The 22,709-nt window shown below is 35.7% G+C and overlaps 1 protein-coding gene across 1 annotated transcript; it reads left to right on the forward strand.

Annotated features, from left to right (window-relative positions):
* Positions 1-1,739: 1,739 nt before the first annotated feature.
* On the forward strand, positions 1,740-22,685 carry LOC141406322 (solute carrier organic anion transporter family member 74D-like). Its single transcript, XM_073991614.1, has 9 exons — positions 1,740-2,070; positions 2,134-2,363; positions 10,443-10,775; positions 10,844-11,306; positions 11,508-11,714; positions 11,797-11,947; positions 21,845-21,961; positions 22,030-22,355; positions 22,415-22,685. The coding sequence occupies exons 1-9, from the start codon at positions 1,901-1,903 to the stop codon at positions 22,584-22,586; spliced, it is 2,169 nt and encodes a 722-aa protein (XP_073847715.1). The 5' UTR covers positions 1,740-1,900; the 3' UTR covers positions 22,587-22,685.
* Positions 22,686-22,709: the final 24 nt, after the last annotated feature.

The raw sequence follows: 22,709 nt of genomic DNA on the forward strand, positions 1-22,709 counted from the left end.
TGTTTCCTCCGCTCTCCATTTAACCCAAGCTAAACTGTTTTTGCTTCATTTGCTAAATGAAATAATAATATTGGGAAATTTTCTTCGCGTGAGTTACCGGAAAAATGTTCACAAATTAAATATTATTTAGCTTGCATTAACAAATGTTTGGAAATGTTAACACTCTTATCTATTTTTGGAAAATGTATGCCGCTGCCTGTAGAGATGTACAAACTGATTTATGTACATGTAGGGATCTCTAACAACTGCTAATAAAATGTAGCGAACGGAGTGCCTTTTTCACGACTCCGTTTGGACTGCATCCGCTGTTAAATTGTGAGGAATTGGAGTGCCTTTTTCACGACTCAGCTGAACTGCATCCGGATGTTGTTAAAATGTGAAAAGTGGATGTGATTCTTTGAATTGCATCCAAATGCGGTTAAAATGTGAGGACTGGAGTGCCTTTTTAACGACTCCGTTTGAACTGCATCAAAACATGCCATTGCACTACTGCCAATTTATTTTGCTGGGTTATGTTTGGTACTGGTTGCAAACAAAACATATGTTTGCTGCAAAATATGTTTGAGACATATCGACGCCTCCAAACAATAGTATGCTAAGTCGACTAAGCATGTTTTCAAGTTCTTTACATTTTTATATTTAACGTTCTTTAACTTAAATTCTGTTAAATTTTGGTAATAATCGGACAATCCGAACAGAAGTTATAAACAAATATTTACTTAGCATTGTACTGAAGATCAAAGAAATTTCCAAACTTTTAGAGCTTGTCCTGCAGAACTCACTGTTCAGATTAGCAAACTTTTATTTGGGAGTGTCGAACGTCCTTTAACTTAAATTCTGTCAAATTTTGGTAATGATCGGTCAATCCGAACAGAAGTTATAAACAAATATTGACTTAGCATAGTAATGAAGTTCAAAAAATGTCCACACTTTGAGAGCTTCTTCTGCAAAACTCACTGTTTAGACTTAGCATACTATTATTTGGAGGTGTCGATATGTTAGAGAGGCCTTTTGTTCCTCCGTGTACAGATTTCACGTATTTGCAAGCAATGATACAAAATCAATATATGTTACATATGGTATAATTGTTGTGTTTCTTTGTATCATGTGCTGAGAGTATATCTCCGTCACCACAGCTGACTGATACTTTCGTACTTGTTAAACATTCAATATTCAAAATTAAAAGGGCTATGATTTTTCGAAAGTGAAAATATTGCATACATTATTAAAGTTCATCAGCCTTTATTATCAATTTGGCTTAAACGACCTAGTCACTTTATGCCAAACTATTTATCAGTTCAACTTCTAATCAAATTAATTTAGACCAATTGAAATTATATCGGTAATAAAGTTAAGAAGCCAAACAAAAAGCATTAATGGGCCTCACAATTCATTGTTCACACATACATAGCTTCCATGAATATGAAAAGCTAATTCGACCTATAAACAAAATTTTCTTCACCCGCAAAAATGCCTATCAAATGATCGGTAAACACATTAATTTAATCCCTAAGCAATGAAATTCTCCCGCCATTAGATTTACAACAAATGGTTTACACCTGCCAATCAGTAGGGTGCATATCATTGTTTTTCTGGTGAAGTAAATATTATCGAATAAATAACAATAAAATATAAAGTACAATCATATAAAACAAAACTGATAAGATTTGGTGCCCCTAACCAGCTCTAAGGTTTTGCAATTATAATTCGCTTTTCTTTATTTTAAGAAAATAAAATTTAGAATGATTGCAATCATTCGTTGGACGGTTGTCGTTATTAAACAACAAGTGACGGTGTTTTGTTAGACTCAAATGAGTGGCGTTAGAAAAACGTGATAATTTTGTTTTGTGATATTTTATAAGAAAACGTGATATTGAATAAAAACATAAGCCTTCTAAAAATGTCGAAAACGGACAAGGATGTGGAGAATGATCCGGAATCGAGTAAAAAACTTTTGGATACACAAAAATCAATCGATGCCGAAGAATTGCAGCGTATATATGCCGAATTACCTTTAACAAAAGATACAACATGTGGCGTGGGATTTTTAAAGGGAGCCTTTTTACAAAAGTATTTTCTTTCGATTAAATTTATTATTGTGTTGCTGATTTAGTGCATTTTTCCTTAACCCAGATTTGCTAATCAAACGGCTTACGTTATTATCTATGGCATGGTCGGTTGTGTTTTTGCCATGGCAAGTGCCTATTTTAATGCCACAATTTCTACACTGGAAAAACGCTTTAAAATACCTTCACGAAATACGGGCATGATTATGATCGGCAATGATTTGAGCCAAGTATTGTGTTCAGCATTTTTGGGCTATTATGCTGGCAAAAAACATCGTCCACGTTGGATGGGTTTTGGTAAGTAGCGGAAAAATAAATTGTGTTTGTTTTCAATACCATACAAATTTATGTATAAAGAAAATATTTTAAAGAATAAATGAGCTTATTTTAATTTTCACCAAAGCAAAAATTACCAAACTCCTTCCATCCAGATCTGGATTTCCATTGTGTTTTCAATTTTTTTTTACTTTTTCAAGTCATCATAAATTTCAAATTAAACATAAAACGCTGGTCATAACAACAACTACGTGCACAGAAATTAGTTTCAGACAAAGTAGGAACTTCAAAGGGTGTTTACGCCCACTTGTCCCTTTCGAAAAATCGAAAATAGGATGGCTAACCAAAATATGAATATTTGTGCAAAATGTTTAACCCCAAATGCCAATCTACAGCTAATTCGGTAGCTAAAAACATAAAAATACCGGTTATATGAGGGCTATAACAAACCACGGACCTATATATAGGGCGCTCAGCACCAAAACGGCCTAAAGGCCCCGGCACACACTGGTCGAAACCACTGATCTAGCGGCGCGAAATTAATAACTTGCAAACGTATTGAGATACGTCACTGAAATTTGGCACAAACTCAGCTTGTAACTGTGGGTAATAATGGGCCAAATATGAACAATATCGGCTGATGTTTTGGTATAGCCCCCATATAACGGTACCTTAAGATTTTCGGTATTTTGAGGATTTAAGCCACAATTTCGTAGCAAATTACCTGTAATTTCGTACTTAGGGTTCCTAGTGGTCAACAAATAATTTCACCAAAAATTATGGACATAGGTGCACGTTTTAATATAGCCCCCTTGTAACCGTACCTCCCAATTTAAGGTATTTTGAATATCATGACCACAGTTTTAAACCGACTTGGCTGTAATATTGCATTCCGTGTTCTCACTGCGTATAAAATCTTCTTACAAAACATTTCCAACACGGATTTATGTTTCGATATAGCCCCTTTTATGGTACCCCCGATTCGATGAATTTTTACTTGTTATCCCATATTTAATAACATATTTAGCTATAATATGGTATTATAGTGTCTCCGAGGGTAGAAATCCTCCTTGCAAACATTTCTCAAGATAGGTCCATATTTTGATTTAGCTCCCATACAAATGCACAGCTGAATTTGTTTGAATTTCATGCAAAATCCCTTTTTTTAAAAGTGCAGTCATCAAAAGATTTGCAAATATTTGCAGCCCAAATGTGGTTATTCCGTATCCAGAGAGTCCAATTTCTTTCCCCAAAAAATAATCGAACCTAAGTTCGGCTAAGTTTACAAGATGCACTCTATGGAACAAGCGCGTACAACCCATAAAAACACAAAAAAAAATGAATTTTTTGAAAATTTATTGCTATATAACTAAGTACCTCCAGACCCCAAACTAATTTTTATAATTTAAATCTCACCTTCTGCTATTAATTGAATATAAATCTTGTCCAGTTTCATTACGAATGCATTTAACATTTAAACAAATATGAAGTTAATTTTTTTGCAAGAATTTTTTAAAATCTGATGCAACAAAAACTCTTGCATTTGATAGTGAATAACTGAGTGAATATTTACAACAACAAAAATTAAAAAACAAAATCTTTGTCTGCGAAGTGTCTGTAATCGATACAATGGAAAATATTTCGCAATTTTATAGTTCGATTTTTTTACTTTTGCGCCGCTAGATCAGTGGTTTCGACCAGTGTGCGGCGTTGCGTTACAACAACCACATGAAAATTTCAAGAACAAACTTGGCATCACTTACATATTTTTCATGTGGTTGTTGTTTTTAACGGGTGACGCGACTCGCAACGGATCGTATGCGCCGGGGCCATAACCAACATGTAAAAACTGACTATAAGGATTTAGGCGGAACCCTTTGAAATAAATACCAAAAAACTCCATATTGCATTGCTTTAGCAGGTAGTATAACCTAGTGTTATACAAGGCAATATTGAGTTTTTAATATTTATTTCAAAGGGTTCCTATTAGATGTTTATAGTCAGTTTATAGTCTTTTGGCGCTGTGTGCCTCATATGTCCATAATGTGTGATTAAGGAGTTACTCGATGGGAACCCCAAATGCCAAATTATGGCTAATTCGGCCGAGAAATGTAGCTAAACACGTCAAAATACCTGAAATCGAGCGGTACCATTATATGGGGCTATACCAAAAGGTGGACCGATATAGCCCATCTTGGGATTTGACCTGTAGTATCGTTATACCAAAACATGGACTTCTGATTATTGTTTTTGGTGGAGAAACCCAAAATGCTAAATTGTAGCTACTGTGAAAGTGTAGCTGAAAACGTAAAAATAGCCCCCTTTTATAAGGAGTGATTACCACAGACGGACGGCCCGACGTGCATGGAACTGCCTTTACTACGCGTTAAAGGTAGTAAGCTAACATGTGCCGCGCATTCAACCATAAGAACGTTCAAAACTTGGATTTGAGCGTCGGGTTAGTAACCCTCCCATAGAAAAAGCAGCCTACTATGAAAAAAAACGAAAGAAAAGAAAACTCAAACGTTTTAATGTTCGCACACTTTTTAGAGATGGTCCAGTTCCCGCATTGGCAGATGTACTTAAAATGTACAATGTACGACATTACTGGCATACAGGAAATACGATGGATTGGGAAAAGCATCACAACAACGTTAAAAGTGAAATGTCTTTTCCGCAGGAAAAAGGGAGATATGGGAAAGCGGTAATGTGAAAAAATCAAGAATGAAGTCCGAAAGTTCTTTTACCGAGTGAAACATTAAACTGATGGCTTTTGTACAGGCACATCTTCCTGTTGAGACCAGCAAAATAATTTGGGAACTAATACAGAAAGCGTACTCAGGATATGGAAAGAACATTTTTCCAAACTGTTGTCATCCAATACTAGCGAAGACAACGAATATACCACAGATCCAATCCGGTCGAGATAAAGGCAGCAATAAACCTGCTGGAGAATAATAAGGCAAAATCCGGAGGAGACAAGTTGATAAGTTGTATGCATCAGCTAGTTAGCACCATCTGGCAGGAAGAACGCGTAACAGACGATTGGAACCTGAGCATCATGTGTCCCGTCTACCAGAAGGGAGATAAGACTGTGTGCTCTAACTACAGGAGCATAAGTCTGCTCCGTATTGATTACTAAGATAGTGTCAAGGCTATTGTGCGAAAGACTAAAGCCTATGGTCAACGAAATAATTGGGCAATACCAATGCGGCTTTAGATCTGGCAAATTCACCATTGACCCGATATTTACACTGCTGCAAATCCTGGAGAAGACCCAAGTGATGCAGATCGACACCTAGCATATTTTTGTCGATTATTATCCTTGCAAAGTAGGTCTGGCGGTAAAGGGCGAGAAGACCAAGTCCATGGTGTCGACGGGCAATGAGTCCACAGAGCTCGTACCAACAGTGGGAGTTGGTTCCTATAATTTTGAAGTAGGAAAAGACTTCGTCTACCTCGGCAACGCCATAAACACAACAAATAACATCAGTTGTGAAAGAAGAATTGTATTGGCCAACAGATGCTACTTTGGTTTAAATAAGCCCTAAATGGTTTGGTGGAGTAAAATTTGTTGAACTACTTTAACAAATTATTACCTTTTTTCTCTCTTTCTAATAATTTTATTTATTTATTTATTTATTTTTTTTTTTTTTTTTTGAAAATGTTAAAGTAGTCTTATATTGTTCTGAAGTGAAAATCTACTTCATTAACACGTTCTGTAAGGAATATTTTCAAAATGTTTGCTTGAATACTCTTTTTGAGAGAAGCTGCTAAGTAATATCGGTTCACTCCACTGGGTTCAAAATTTAGTACTTCTTCCACAAATTCACGGTGCTCTTGAACCAAATTTAATTGGAAGGTGCTTACACTTGGGAAATTTTTGCGGATTTTGAAACTACAATTTTCATAGATGAGAAATATCACAAAAAAAATCGCCGGAGCGCTTTTTAAATAAATCATGATTCAAGTTGACATTTTTAAGGGTTTTTAGGTTTTCACGATTTTGCTTGGAAACCGCAAGTCCTACCGAAATGGGACTAAAGAAAATGTTTTAGCTATGAAAATTCTCTACAAGACTGGATCTCGTAATTTTTTCCTAGATTGTACCATTTTTGAGATATATAAGTTTAAGTTTGGAAATTGCAGTCATGGCATTGTTTTATAAGGAGACGGTAAAAACTACGAAGGTATCATAAGAGTCAATATTGTAGAGAATTTTCATAGCTACAGCATTTTTTTAGTCCCATTTCGATAGGACTTGCCACTAAAACCAAGTTAAAGACCAGAACATCATCACATAAATCTGACCATAAATCCCGGAACAAACCCCTGGAGCAAAAAACTGCGCTAGGGGCGCACTGCACCCTCACAGGACACGTCCCTGATTTCGATGACGTCAAAATATTAGCTCAAGAGAAAAACTATCACAAACGCTTCACTCTCGAGATGCTACACATAATCAACACACCTACAAACAAACGATTAAACTATAAAACAGACACTGACAATTGCGCTCAAAGTTACAGACACTTAGTAAATAAATACAGATTCACAAAACTTTAGTTAAAGAAAGTGTTTTGGGCAGTAAACATCCATTACTTCCTTTAAGTAAGTTTTTATTTTTATTCCTCTTAAGCAAACCTTTTGTAATGTGCAATTATTGTAGTTCCCTGAAGATGATTGCAGACTCCAATCGAAATATTGGAAATAAAGAAAACTTGAAAACATAGAACATCAAGTCTTTTTATTTATAAAAAAGCCTGTAGCCGAACAATACTAAAACAAAAGAAATCACAAGAAGGCAAACTATTGATAAACAACAAAAACCTAAAATCCCTTAAAAATGTCAACTTGAATCACGATTTATTTAAAAAGCGCTCCGGCGATTTTTTTTGTGACATCTTTTTTTCAGCAACATCTTCGGGTATCTCGCTCACAAGAGTTCAACATAACTGCAGATTAAGAGCAGTTCGAGGAGCCTTTAGGCATTTTTACCAAAGGCACTCCTTGTGGTCTTGTTTACAGCGATATTCTACTTTCTATAGTCAAATTCATGCTTCCTGACACAATGGTAAAGAACTATACGGTGACCAACTAAAATGGCTGGTGGGGGTTATAACTATCGAAAGGAAGATCTCTCAGAATAAGGTCCACTTGCAATATGGATGTCGGTCCATTCCTTCAGGTACCTTCTCCGCAAAAGTGCAACCCTTTTGCCCACTAATCCAAATAAAATTTATTAACAAAACGTAGGCATTCGGAACGTTCACACTCATTAGGATAAATTCCTCAACCGTTTCGATTTTTTTGTCTGCAAGTTCATATGCCCTTATACATATTTACGTGGAAATGTTTTTTGACCACTGGAAACCCCAATACCTAATTTTAGCTAATTCGGCCAGCAAAAAACTTGAAAATACCTGAAATCTGGCGGTATCGTTATATGAGGACTATTTCAGAACGTAGATATATCTCCATAGCTTTTGGTGGAGAAATTTCGTGATTCGAAATTTTAACGATAATTTGGCCAGAAAATGTAGCTGACAACTCAAAATACCAAAAATAGGGCGGTACTGTTAAGATGGGGGCGGTACCAAAACGTGGACTTATGTCCATAATTTTTGGTGGATAAGTTTCTTGGTCACTGTGAACACTAAATGTCATATTAAAGGTATTTCGGCCAGAAAAGTAGCCATAAATATCAAAATACCAGAAATAGCGCGTTACTGTTATTTAGGGGCTATACCAAAACGAGGACCGATACAACCGTTATAGAATATATATGGGGGTTTCTGAGTGAAATCGGACACTTTTTGAAGATGAGGTTTTTGATTTCCTTTATTTTTTGCTATGGTGATGCTGCTCATTAGCAAAACATTTTTGTATATTTTCAGATTTTTTTGACTAACGGTTCAAGGGATATCGCGCCTTGAAAAAGCCAAATTCTGTAAAAACTACATGCAATGAAATACTCACATCTTCTTTAATATTGGTCCAATTTGAAAAAACTTTTTTTTTGTATGTTTTGTTGTTTTAATAAAAATAGCAAAAAAAATCGCACAGTGGGCTTGAATGCTATTTTCGCGATTTAATATTTAAAATACATTTTTAACGATGTTCGACCCCTTCGATTTTCTTTAATTATTTTTGTATTAAGCTACGTTCAATTACAAAAATTTTAAGTCCTATGGGACGATTACTATTTTTTCTTTTTTTTTTTAAATTTTTCAATACAATTTTTCTCTTATATCCGTGTGAAACATTTGTTATTTTACCAAAACAATACAAAATTAAATTTTTTGACATTGGTTTTGTTGTTTTATTTAGGAATTTATCTTAAACATCTTAAAAAGTGCGTCATTTTTCTATTTTGAAAATGGATTAGCAATAACAATAAGCTCAATAAATTGATAATAAAATAACACGGTTTTGGTATTACATGAATAGGCATCCGAGCAAATAATATACCAATTATTAAAGTAAGATTTTCTCAAGAAGGTGATTATTTAAACACGAAAGTGAATTTGAGATATGAAGTGGCTAAATTTGTCGCAGGCACAAAAAAACGCCATTCAGTAATGCCCACTAATGCTGGTACGCTAATTACAAACCCATTCTTAAAATTAAAATGAAGAAGTTAAATGAAGTTAAAATCGCAAAATGAAGAAGTTTTTAAGATGTTTAAGATAAATTTCTAAATAAAACAACAAAACCAATGTATAAAAATGTAATTTTGTATTATTTTGGTAAAATAACAAATGTTTTGTTCGGTAAAATAAAAGAAAAATTGTATCGAATAATTTAAAAAAAATCAGAAAAAATAGTAATCGTCCGAATCCCATTACCACATAGGACTTAAAATTTTTGTAATTGAACGTAGTTTAATACAAAAATAATTAAAGAAAATCGAAGGGGTCGAACATCTTTAAAAACTGATTTTAAATATTAAATCGAGAAAATAGCATCCAAGCCCACTGTGCAAATTTTTTGCTATTTTTTATTAAATAGCTGATAAAACAACAAAACATACAAAAAAAGAGTTTTTCAAATTGGACCAATATTAAAGAAGTTGTGAGTATTTCATTGCATGTAGTTTTTACAGAATTTGACTTTTTCAAGGCGCGATATCCCTGGAACCGTTAGTCAAAACAAATCTGAAAATATACTTAAATGTTTTGCTAATGAGCAGCATCGCCACAGCAAAAAATAAAGGAAATCAAAAACCTCATCTTCAAAAAGTGTCCGATTTCACTCAGAAAGCCCCATATACTTTATAGGGTCGAATGTGATTATTTCAATGCGTTGCAAAAGGAAAAACAAACTGAATATACCCTATGGTGGAGGGTGTAAAAATATTTGACTTCATTTTCCAATAAATATCAAAAACGGCGTCCAGCTAAGTTTTTGATGTTTCCGGATCCGAAAACTCGTAAAATTAAGAAATTATTAACGTTTCTTCTGCAACATTTTATCAAAAGTAGAGAATGCTTCCTGAACCAAAGTCATGGTGTTTTTTAATTTTATTTTTTTTAGGACTTAGCAAAAAGTTTCTGAGAGTGTGTTTCTGACAATGTTTTCTGATGTATTTGTTCGACCATGTTTTTGTAAAGGCCAAACATGAGTTTCCTAGTCTCAAATAGTACTGCGAGTAGGATTCGGAGTCTATGAACCGTAGTCTGTATCTCCCGATTCCTTGCATAAACGTTTTCCTGTTTTCCTAATGTAAATTCCTGCATGTTTTAGTTGGTTTGCATCGACTCTATCAATTCTGGTAAAATAGCAATGTTTGATGTTTTGATGACATAAAAGAGTCTTGTCATTTTGAGAAAAATGCAAATAACTGAATAATGCCTCCAAAATATTACCTTTTGCCCTGAATAACTTCTTTTGCACATATGGTATCGATGGGGACTTTTAGGAAATTACTTCTAATAGGAAACCCTAGCTCTCCACCAAAATTCTGCTTGTGGTTTTGTTAGTTACGTCTTTGGGTATTTAGGGTGACGATATATAGGATTAGTTCATACCCAATATGTCATACATATTTATTAATTACCCTATTTAATATATCGTACATTTTATCCGTTTTTCTTGTAGGCTTGTTAACGCTTGTCGTCTACTGTATGCTTACGGTGACACCGCATTTTATGTATGGTCCTGGAGATGATGCTCTGAGTCTAACAAAGGAGTATGGAGCAGTATCGGATATAGATATTTCCATGAAAGATTTAGAAGAGCAACGGCAAAAAATTCTATGTCGTGATGATGGCACTGGTGTGGAATGTGAAGTGCGTGAAGGCAGTCTTTTGCCGCAATTATTATTGTTTATAGCTCAATTTGTGGCTGGAGTTGGAGGTTCGCTCTACTACACCTTGGGTGTTTCTTATATGGATGATAATACGGAAAAGGCTAAAGCCCCAGCTATGTTAAGTAAGTTCTCCATCATCATGATAATAAAGACTAAATAATAGCAAAATATTTTTTACTAATTTATTTAGGTATTTCATACTTTTTTGGCTTATTGGGTCCATCATTGGGTTATACTTTGGCCTCAATTTGTTTACGAATTTATATTGCTCCCTACCTAACACCGATCATAAATAATCGTGATTCACGTTGGTTGGGTGCTTGGTGGATGGGTTGGTGTATAATGGCGGTGTTAATATTTCTCTGTGGCCTCTTAATGTTCCTCTTCCCCAAGGAGTTACCAATGACAGCTGCCCGTAGAAGAGTACACGAATTAAGAGCAAAAGAAGAGAATATGGGCCAATCAGTTGAACGTATTCAAAATAAAGCATCCTTCTCCGATATGATTCGTACCTTTAAAATGTTTTTCAAGAACAAAATTATTTTATTTAATTCATCATCGAATGTGTTCTATTTCTTTGGTTATGTTCCATATTGGATATTTACGGCTAAATACATTGAAATTCAATATCGACAATCAGCGGCCACTTCAAGGTTAGTAAATATCATGAAATAATTGGTCAAAATTTTGTGATAAAATTTATAATGCTATAAAAACTAGATTTTCCTTAAAGTAATTTTATTTACATATCTACTATAAATAATAAAACATTTTGTATTGAATTCATATTTAGTTACAATTTTGGAAATAACTTATTTTATTATTTTTGAAAATTCTCTTTTTTATATTTTTAGTATAGTAACCGGCACAGTTGCCTTGGCATTTTCGGCCATAGCCATTCTCTTATCCGGCTTTATCATATCAAAGTATAAACCAAGAGCCCGTTATTTAGCTGCATGGAATATTTTGGTCGATATCATTACCATGTCGGGTATGATTGCTTATGCTTTTATTGGCTGTTCGGGTAATGATGTATCATTGATTAACAATTCTTATGATAGGTAATGGTTGCAATATTTTTTTTTTTCTTTTTTCTACAGACTTGCCATTAAATTTATTATGTGTTATTTATTTCTTCTGTAGCAATATGCTGACTACAACGTTGGGTTGCAATAGTGCTTGTCATTGTGATTATGTACGCTATATGCCCGTATGCGGAGAAGATATGATAACATATATATCACCTTGTCATGCTGGCTGCAAGAGGGAACACATGGACTCAAATGGTATTAAGGTATGTAGGTTTTTTGTTTTTGGTTTTTTATCTACATTTTCCGGCAAGATTTAATGTCCTTTCTCCATCAAACATTGTGGACATAGATAGGCCCACTCATATAACTGTACCGCTCGATTTAAGGTATTTTGAAGTTTAAGCGAACTAGCGCAAAAAACTTATACACCTAAAATTGTGGGCATTGGTACTTTCGTAACAGAAAAAAATAAATAATTATACCATATACATATGTTCAGAATATATCAAAGTTCGATAAGGCCAAACTTAACGTTTTTTAGTTGTTAGAAATTTATAGGATCTAATAATGAAATTTAGATATTTATTTCCATTAAATGATTCGTGTCATTCTTAACGTGTAACAAGTAAGAAAGTTCAGTCAGCTGTGCCGACGGAGATATACCCTCAGCCACTGACCAAAAAAGAACAACAAAACCAAAGCAAACACAATAATTATGCCGTATATAAAATATATTTATTTTGTATCACGAGCTTGCTTTAAAATTTGTACGTATCGTAATGACGCTAGAGCAAATCATTGATATATACCTAACATTTTTAGTAACTAAACTTCTTCATAAAGGACTCGAAATATTAAATTACGTTAAACTAAGTTTGGAAGAAATTTTTGAAAACGTTTTTGAGTTATCTTGCATTTTAGTGTGTGCCGGCAGCGGTTTGGAAAAAATTTGTACCGTTGTTAATGAGGCCGCTAGAACAACCTATTGAAAAAGAATCAAAACGATGCGAAAGGAGCTCTTAAACTTCACTTTTTCCCAATTTTGGGTGGGAGGTACCCGAAGGAGTGGACCGATATAGTCCATATTCCAACCTGATACATAACTGGATGAAATAATATGATGTGCCAAGTCTGCACCGAACAGAAACTCCCTGCGAGAATTATAATGAGGATTTGCCATTTTAGTTGGTGCTTTCAGGGTTTCTTGAAGCTTTTAGGCCAAAATCTCAGGAAATATGCACTTTCGCTAGAAAAAATTGTACCGTCGTAAAGGGAGCCGCAAGGACAACCTATTGAAAAAAAAATTCAAAACGAGCCGAGAGGAGCTTTAGAATTCATTTAACCCGAATTTTGTGTGGGATGTACCCGAAGGAGTGGACCGATATAGTCAATATTCGAGACCGATATATTTCTGGAAGGAATAATACTATGTGCAAAGTTTGGACGAAATCAATTGCTCCATTCAAGAGTTAACGTTCCCACCATTTTACAGACAAATTTTGAACTTTTGTGGGGGAGGTACCCGAAGGAGAGGACCGATCTGACCAATCTTCCAACTTAAACTAAGTTTGGAATCGGTTGATTTGTTCGAGAGTTATCGTGCACACCAGCCAGACAGACGGACGGACGGACATGGCTAAATCGACTCCAAATTGTCTGAAACGAATTTCGTCCTAACATACTTGGGGTCTAAAACCAAGTGGACAATGGCCTACCCGTTGTATCACCTGGAGAGTTGCCTTTAACAACCGATAAATGTATGTATAATGTGCCGCGCGTTTACCCATAAGAAACTTGGATTGGGCGCTAGGCTGGTAATTCTCCATTCCAAAAATCATCGTACTATGAAAAAACAATAAAAAAAAAAAACAAATCCCTCTAAAGTTGACGACCTCCGCAAAAATTTCAAGGACAATGATGTGCAAATCTGCACCTGGAATGTTCGCACTCCTTATAGATAAAGTGCAGTTTATGCATTAAAAATTCAAAGTCGATATTGCTGCCATACAAGAAATACAATGAATTGGGAAATGCGTCTCAAAAACACCTTTAAATGACGCACTGTATTAAAAGACATAATTGGGCTATAAAACAGCTGGTCTCAAGCTTTACACCAGTGAATGAAGGCTTTGTTACAATACTGAAAAAGGTAACTTTTTCAGCAGCAGCGTATTTTACACTCATCCTCACACTGAAGACAAGGACGGACAGACCAAACATATACATACATTTTAGGCTGGGGCGATTGGAAAACCTTAATGAGCCCTTCGCGTTTTTGATTCCTGGGATTGAACTGAGCAAAAAAGTCCACTGGACCATATATCTACCGTGAAAATCGAGCCTCCCGATTTTGACTTTAAGTTTTTTATTGACGTTTTTTAGATAATTGAAGACAAAGATAAAAATTGTAGCCAAGACAGTAATTGAAAAATCTCTAATACATCGCAAAAGCATTGGAACGCTCAGTCAGGCAGTTTTGGCCTTAAGAATGTGCAAACTTTTCGGAAAGTGTTGATAAATGACATTGTGCTACAAAATTTGACCAGAAAATTATTCAAGCGTTCGGATGCAAAATTCTATCGTGTTGGAATCCATGGACAACGAAAATGTCTTTATTTCGATTGGGTAACTCCGTTTCATTTTTTTATAACACTAAAAGTAGTGAACATCTGCGTTTCTTATATTTTCAAATTTAAACGCGCAGATCTTCTTTTTTCACAACAGATTTCTATTGATCCTTCTTCCATTTAAAGGAGTGAATAATATCTTTCGAATAAGCTACTATTTGTTCAAATCGGCTAACAAATGACTATGTTATAGTGGTTTAAGTCTGAAAAACCCCACAAAAAACTATAAATGAATTTCTCACAATTTTCAAAATAAATATTGAACAAAATAAAAAAACATTATATTTTTGAAAATTATGAGAAATTTTGTAGCACAATGTCATTTATCGACACTTTCCGAAAACATGGCACATTCTTAAGGCCAAAACTGCCTGACTGAGCGTTCCAATGCTTTTGCGATGTATTAGAGATTTTTCAATTACTGTCTTGGCTACAATTTTTGTCTGTGTGTTGGGTCGAAAATCTCAATGGTTTGGCTGTTATATGCCAAAATATCTAAAAAACGTCAATAAAAAACTTAAAGTCAAAATCGGGAGGCTCGATTTTCACGGTAGATATATGGTCCAGTGGACTTTTTTGCTCAGTTCAATCCCAGGAATCTGAAACGCGAAGGGCTTATTAAGGTTTTTTTCCTTCCACACAAATCGCCCCACCCTAATACATATATTACCATCGATTCGAAGAAGCATATGACCGTAGAGCTGCCTATGGTATTAAAATTATTTGGACGATTTTAATGTAAAAATTGGAAAGGATAATATCTGTGGCCCAATATTCGGGAAATTCAGAGAAACACTAGACTAGAAACTAGAAACGTTTCTGGCCTGTTGTTTTCTTAAGTAGTCTCCAGCATTATTTATACACTTTTGCATTCGCTCAAAGCAATTGTTGAAGCACACTTTCCACTCCGATTGAGACACCTCCAAAACATGGCTATTGAATGCTCCAACATCATCTTCTGGCGACGTAAATCGTATATTATGCATTTTGTTCTTAATGTGTCATCAGGTTCCAAGTCAGGTCTGTACGGCGGCTAACCCATCAATTCCACGTTTTGTTCGGTCACACAGGAGCTTGTTTGAATCGATGTGTGAGAGCTCACATTGTTATGGTGTACAATGATTCGTCTTCTCATGTTCGTTTTTCGATTTTCACCAGAGACTTCAGTCAAACAAATTATAGCGTTTCACTCAGAATTAACCATCGTACGTTTCTCAAGCCATATAGTAGCCACATGGTCAATTTGGACAAAGAAACAGGCGACCATATGCTTCCAATTGCTTCTTTAATAAACAACTTTCATTGGATTTGGCTCACCTTCGTGGACCCCCACGGTCGTTTGCTATTTTATTTCGGGCTTGTGAGCATCGATCCGAGATTCATCTCAGTGACGATCTTATAAATGTCGTTTGAAGCACCACGATCGTGTTTATTCAAATTTTTTGCAGCGATTGGATCTAAGGAGAAAATCCCATTTTTGCGGCCAAGTGTTCATGCAATATCAAATTTTATTTGATGGAATAAATGCCCAAGGATGTCTCTATATCATTTTTTTTCTGGCGCAACGGTCGTTTTTTGGCGAGTGTCGTCCACGATTGAATTCATTAAACCAGTTTTTCATAGTGCTGTTAGAGGTCAAACTTAAAAAAAAAAGAAATCTTTGAAATAGACATTTTTCTATTGCCCCTCGTGCCTGAATGATGTCCGAAAATTCTACCAAAAAGTGAAAGATCAAAGTGATGGCTTTGGTACAGGCACATCCTCCTGTAGAGAATAACAATGTAACTGAGACAGGAAATGTGCTCTTAATATGGAAAGAAGACGACGAAGATATCAAGGTCAAATCCCTGAAGATGATTTTGAATGTATATCGACCGACCATGAATAATGAGGTAAATCCAATGTCACCCGATTGCTTACCAGCCGAGATGTTCAATAGAGGAGACGACCATACCAGTAATATGTATGAAGCAGCTAGTTACCACCATCTAGCAGGAAGAACGTATACCCGACCATTGGTACCTGAGCATCATGTGCCCCGTAAACAAGAAAGGAGATAAGACCGTGTACTCGAACTAAAGGACTATAAGTTTACTCCTAATTGCTTATAAGATGCCTATGATCAAATAATTGTGCCATGCCAATGCGGCTTTAGACCTGGCAAATCCACCATTGACCAGCTATTTACCCTGAAAAAGTCCAAAGAAATGCATTTCGAAACTTAACATATTTTTGTCGAAACTTAACATATAATTGTCTCTAAACATATCCTATTTTAATATTCCAGCCTGTTTTTGTATTTTATAGCGGTATTTAAAAAAAAAAAACAGAAGAAGTTGACATTTACGTATGATCTCTTAAAACCTTTAAAAACATCAGTAAGGTTGTGACTTCTTACAAGGCAAGTAACTCAAAATTGAAAGGATAAAATAATTTTTTTCGAAATGGAAGTTTTATTACAAGGGTTTCTAATTACTTTTACATAAAAAATTTTACACATTATTCGCATAAAATATGCTGGAAATCACAAATTTGAAATTGAGTTTTACTAACTTCGCCATCTTTCGCCACTCCCCAAATTTTTTTAAGAAAGTTCGAAGTAGTATCAGGTTTACAAAAAAATTGGTTCCAGCTGCATATATTTGCATTTCCGTGTGTGACATTAAAAATACTGATGATGCCTCTGGTCGTTTCAGTGAATATGCCGTATGACTGTATTCTCAGTTTCTTCTTGGTTTTGTGTTTTAATTGTTTGTTTTGGTTTTTTTCTTTAAAGATTTAGACATTTTTGTTAAGGGATCTACTTATGAGTGAATTTTTTTACATTTGTATATTTTTGATATATGTATGGTGCTACATATAATATGAAAACCATATAAAAATGTAGAGTTCGGTCGCACCGAACTTTATTATATCCCCTACCATGAAATATTCTGACCTCAAATGGAATAATTTGTTTACTTTCCTGTCCACGATACCAGTCGGAGACGTTTTTTGACCACTAGGAACTCCAAATTTCAAATTACAACCAATTCGGGCCGAAAATGTTGATAAAATCTTCAAAATACCTGAAATCGGAAGTTACCGTAATATGAGGCAAATTACACCCAATTCGGGCCGAAAATGTTGAAAAAATCTTCAAAATACCTGAAATCGGGAGGTATCGTAATATGAGAGCTGTACCGAAACCTGGACCTAAGACCACAATTTTTGGCGCAGAAAGTTTTTGATAATTGAGAACTCTAAATGGCAAATTACACCCAATTCGGGCCGAAAAAGTTGATAAAATCTTCAAAATACCTGAAATCGGGAGGTATCGTAATATGAGAGCTATACCGAAACCTGGACCTAAGACCACAATTTTTGGAGCAGAAGGGTATTCACCATTGGGAATCCCAATTACCAAAGTACAGCCAATTATTGCCGAAAATGTAAATACAAGTTTCAAAATACCTGAAATCGGGTGATACCGGTTCATGGGGGCTATAGGAAAAACTGGACCCATATTGATGATTTTTTGGCTAAAGTATTTATACCCTCAGCCTTTAGGCTAAAGAGGGTATATACACTTTGATACGACCAAAAATGTGCCTCATCGAAATAATGGTTTTAGACCCCAAGCATGTTTGTACGATATCCGTTTCAGACAATTTTGAGTAGATCTAGCAATGTCCGTCCGTCTGCCTGTCTGTCCGTCTGTCTGTCTGGCAGGCTGGTGCGCACGATAACTCTCGAACGGATCAATCGATTCGGTTCAAATTTTGGGTATCGAAATATTTTGTCCAGATTCGATTAAAGTTCGAAGATGGGCCATATAGGTCCACTCCTTCAGGTACCTCCCCACAAATGTTCAAAAATTGTCGCGAAACTTGTGCGCACGATAACTCTTGTATGTAATAACCGATTTGGTTCATACTTTGCACATCGTGTAATTTCTACCAAACTTGGATGAGGTTGCAATATGGACTCAATCGGTCTACTCCTTCGGGTACCTCCCACACAAAATTTCGGAAAAGTTCAGTTTAGGACCTGGACTCGAATCGCTTTGATTTTTGTTTACGCAAGTTGCATTCGCTGTCCTCTATACGACGCTGTAAGTTTCATTAGGGGCAAGTCCATACTTCCTGAGAAAATAGCCTGAAAGTTACAAAAAACCCTATGACACCGTGTGTAGTGGTTGGAGCGCTAGATAACTCTCGAACGGATTTGCCGATTCGGTCCAAAATTTGGCTTTCGTAATATTTTATCCAAACTTAGTTCAAGTTCAAAGATGGATTATATCGGTCCACTCCTTCCGGTACCTCCCCCACAAAAGTTCGAAAATGTTCCGAAAATTTGTGCGTACGATAACTCTTGAAGGGAGTAACCGATTTGGTCCATACTTTGCACATTATGAAATTTCTACCAGACTTAAATGAGGTTCCAATATGGACTCATTCGGTAAACTCCTTCGAGTACCCCCCACACAAAATTTCGGGAAAGTTCAGTTTAGGACCTGCTCTCGAATCGCCTTGGTTTTTGTTGTAACATCTTGTATTCACTGTCCCCTATACGAAGGTAGAAGTTTCCTCAGGGGCAAGTCCATACTTCCTGAAAAAATAGCCTGATAGTTGAAAAACAAACCCTATGACAACATGTTTATGGGTGGAAGCGCAAGATAATTCTCGAACCGAAATGCCGAATCCGGCCAAAGTTTGGCATTCCTAGTATTGTTTCCAAACTTACTTTAAGTTCGTAGATAAGCCATATCGGTCCACTCCTTCAGGTACCTACCCCACAAAAGTTCAAAAATATTCGGAAAAATTGGGCGCACGATAACTCTTGATGGGGGTGACCGATTTGGTCCATACATTACACATTCTCATAATATCTACCAGATATAGGTCAGGTTCGAATATGGACTATATTTGTCAACTCAATCCCGTACCTCCCACACAAAATTTTGGATAAGTTCACTTTAAGACCTGCTATTGAATCTCTTTGATTTTTGTTGAAGCAACTTACATTCGCTGCCTCAATTACGATGGTAAAAGTTGTTTCAGGGGCTAGTCCATACTTTATGAGAAAACAGCCCGAAGGGTGTAAAAACCCCCTATGGCTCCCCTATGATCTATGTCGGTCCATTCCTTTAAGTACCTTTTCCGCAAAATTTTTTAACTTTAATTCTAATCAACACTTTTGTCGGTTCATACGACCAACATTTTGAAACCCCCTAAATACATAAGTTTTTTGTGAAAAATGTGTTTCAATTTGCACAGGCTGAGGGTATATCTCTGTCGGCAAAGCCGACTGATACTTTTTTACTTGTTTTTACTTATTTTTAGCATATACTGAAAAAATCAGATTGGTCCGACGATTATAAATATTTTTATCGCACCTTCCCATACAAGTGGGACCACTGTGCACTAGGGTGGGGTGATTTGAACACCACCACGGGCGCCTGGATTTTCTAATTATTGGGATTGTACTGAGCAAAAAAGTCCACTAGACCATATGTCTACGGTGAAAATCGAGCCCCCGGATTTTGACTTGAAATTTTTTTCAAGGATATTTTGGCCAAACCCTATCTCAGAAACTTGACCAAAATTTTGAATTCGTAATATTTTGTCCAAACGTACATAGTTTAAGTGCGAAGATGGCCATATTGGTCCACTCCCCACAAAAGTTCAAAAATGTTTGGTAAAATTGTGCGCACGATAAATATCGAAGGCAGTAACGGAATTGGTCATAACTTTGGATATGGTAATATTACTTCCAGGCATAGATCAGCTTCGGCACCAACGAAAGTGGCATATCCACAAGATAACTCTCGCAGGGAGTTTTAAATTGGTTCACAAATTGCACATCGTATTTTTATACCCCCCACCATAATATGGAGGATATAATTAAATTTGTCATTCCGTTTGTAACACATCGGAATATTCATCGGAGACCGTATAAAGTATATATATTCTTGATCATGTCCGTCGGACCGTACATCCGTCTGTTGAAATCAACATACAGCTCGGCAGCTGATAGGGCTTTGTAATTTGATATAGAGAAGTTTCTATTACTCCTATGATGTCTGGTATTGCAAATGGGCTATATCAGTCCACGTTTTGATATACACCCATAGAATGGTACCACACGATTTTCGGTATTTTGAAGGTTTTAGTCTCATTATCATACCGAAATGGCTGAAATTTGGTACTAAGTTGCGGGTACAAAACTTTCCCCCAGAAACTTGTCGGTACAGGCCCTCGCCTTTATATAGTCTTCTTTGAGTCTAAAAAGTTGCCGCCAGAAATTTGTAGGTATAGATCGACGTTTTGATATGGCCCCCATTGAACGGTACCTCCTGAATTTCGATATTTTGAAGGTTAGCCACATTGTTTTATCGAACTTGCTGAAAATTTGTATTTAGTCTTCTTCATTAATGAAAGGAAACTAATTGTTCCATTTTACTTCAATACAACTCGTGGTGGAGGGTATAAAAATTTCGGCCTGGCCGAACTTAACGCCGTCCTTACTTGTTTAATCTAGTCATGTTGGAATATGAACTATATCAGCGAAATTATTCGAGGGCCACACTTTCTGAGATACTGGCCCAAAATCGCCAAAAAAAGCCAGCCGGTAACAACTAAACTGGGTAGTACGTAAGGTAACACTTGAAGGAAGAAACCGATTTGGTCCAAATGTTGTGCATGATATATTTCTTACAGCCTCGAATTTTGTCCGAATATCGGACCACTCTTCCGGGTACCTCCCACACAAAGTTTAGAAAGAGTGCAGTTTAAGGTCTAGTCTGAGATGGTTTATAAAATATTGGCAAAATGTTTTATATGCGGCCCTAGTTAAACCGGTACAAGGCCATACTTCCTGAGATATAATTCCTGAGAAATAGTGTTTGCTTATTTTCTTTAGTTCCGGGCTGAGGGAATATCTCTGTCGGCACAGCAGACTGATACTTTCTTAGTTGTTTATTTTCAGTTCGGTTAAGATTGGATATTAGCAAGTATAGTTCATCGTGGTTAACAACTTTTCCATCAAAAATTGTGGGCGTAGGCACACGTTGTGGTATAGGCCCCATAGACTTGTACGGTCCCATATTAGATATTTTGAAGTTTTAGCAGACCGAATTTGCTAAAATAGATATTTGGGGTTCCCAGTGGATAAAAACATGGGCATTTATACTCCTGTAACGGAAAGAAAATCAAATTCAAGCGAACTTATCGTTTCCCTTCCTAAAAATTAAATTTTTTGACTATTTGTTACTTTTCAACTAGTTCGAAACCGCGTTTGGTACCAAGCGGGAGTCAAGGTTGTATTTAAATTATTAGTTGAATGTCCCTGCCTAATTGCAACATTTTGACAGTGGTGCCAAATACCTTTGATCGCATTGTTAAATATTCTGCATCAAAAAAGGACAGTTCCATATTCTCAGTCTCTTATGCATCCATGACTTTTCAAATGCATATTTTGATTCTTTCTTAAAAGATTTCTCAATCAATGCAGATTAAAATATTGTAATAAAAATATCAATTTTTCTTCCAGACATACTATGATTGTTCCTGCATACCAACTGTGTCCAATGAAACATTGAATAAAAATCCACTTTTTGAAAGGATAACAACTGAAGACATCAACAATTCGAATTTGAATATAACAAATGTAAGTAAATAACAAAAATATATACATATATTGGATTAAAAAATTTATTTATCAATTTCATTCTCCAGCTTTCTTTGGGAATGGGAGGTCAGGCAATGTCCGGAGCTTGCCCCGTCAAATGTTCACAACAATTTATAACATTTTTGGCTGTAATGTGTGTAATTAAATTCTTTGCTGCCACTGGAAGAGCTTCCAATTTGTTGATTACCATGCGTTCCGTTTCACCGGAAGACAAATCGGCTCTAATGGGTTTTGGTATGATGTTTATTTCGTTGGTTTGTTTTGTACCGGCACCAATATTTTATGGTTGGATATTTGACAAGAATTGTTTGGTATGGGGTAAAACATGTACCAACAAAGGAAATTGTTGGTTATATGATGCAGCAAGTTTAAGGTGAGAATAAGGAAAAATATTTTTAAATCCATACAAATGCAATTGCTTCTCAATTTCAGATTGACATTAAACCTGGTGGCTGCTTTCTTTGTGGGTATTAGTACATTTTGCAATGCAGGCGTATGGTATCATGTAAAACATTTGAAAGTTTTTGACGATGAAGAAGGGAAGCCAAGAGAACTGCAAAATATTTCTAAAAATAATGAACAAAGTGTTACTCATACTGAGTAGAGCGAATTTCCTTCTCACAAAATTATTTATAGATTAAAAAACGAACAAATATTAAATATATAAGAAATGATTAAAATAAATAGTTATATTTGAAATATATTTTGTCTGGAATTTCTCTCATGT

The sequence above is a fragment of the Musca autumnalis genome, unplaced genomic scaffold (assembly GCF_047663935.1).
Source record: "Musca autumnalis isolate F117 unplaced genomic scaffold, ASM4766393v1 scaffold_5, whole genome shotgun sequence".
NCBI classification, from domain to species: Eukaryota; Metazoa; Arthropoda; class Insecta; order Diptera; family Muscidae; genus Musca; species Musca autumnalis.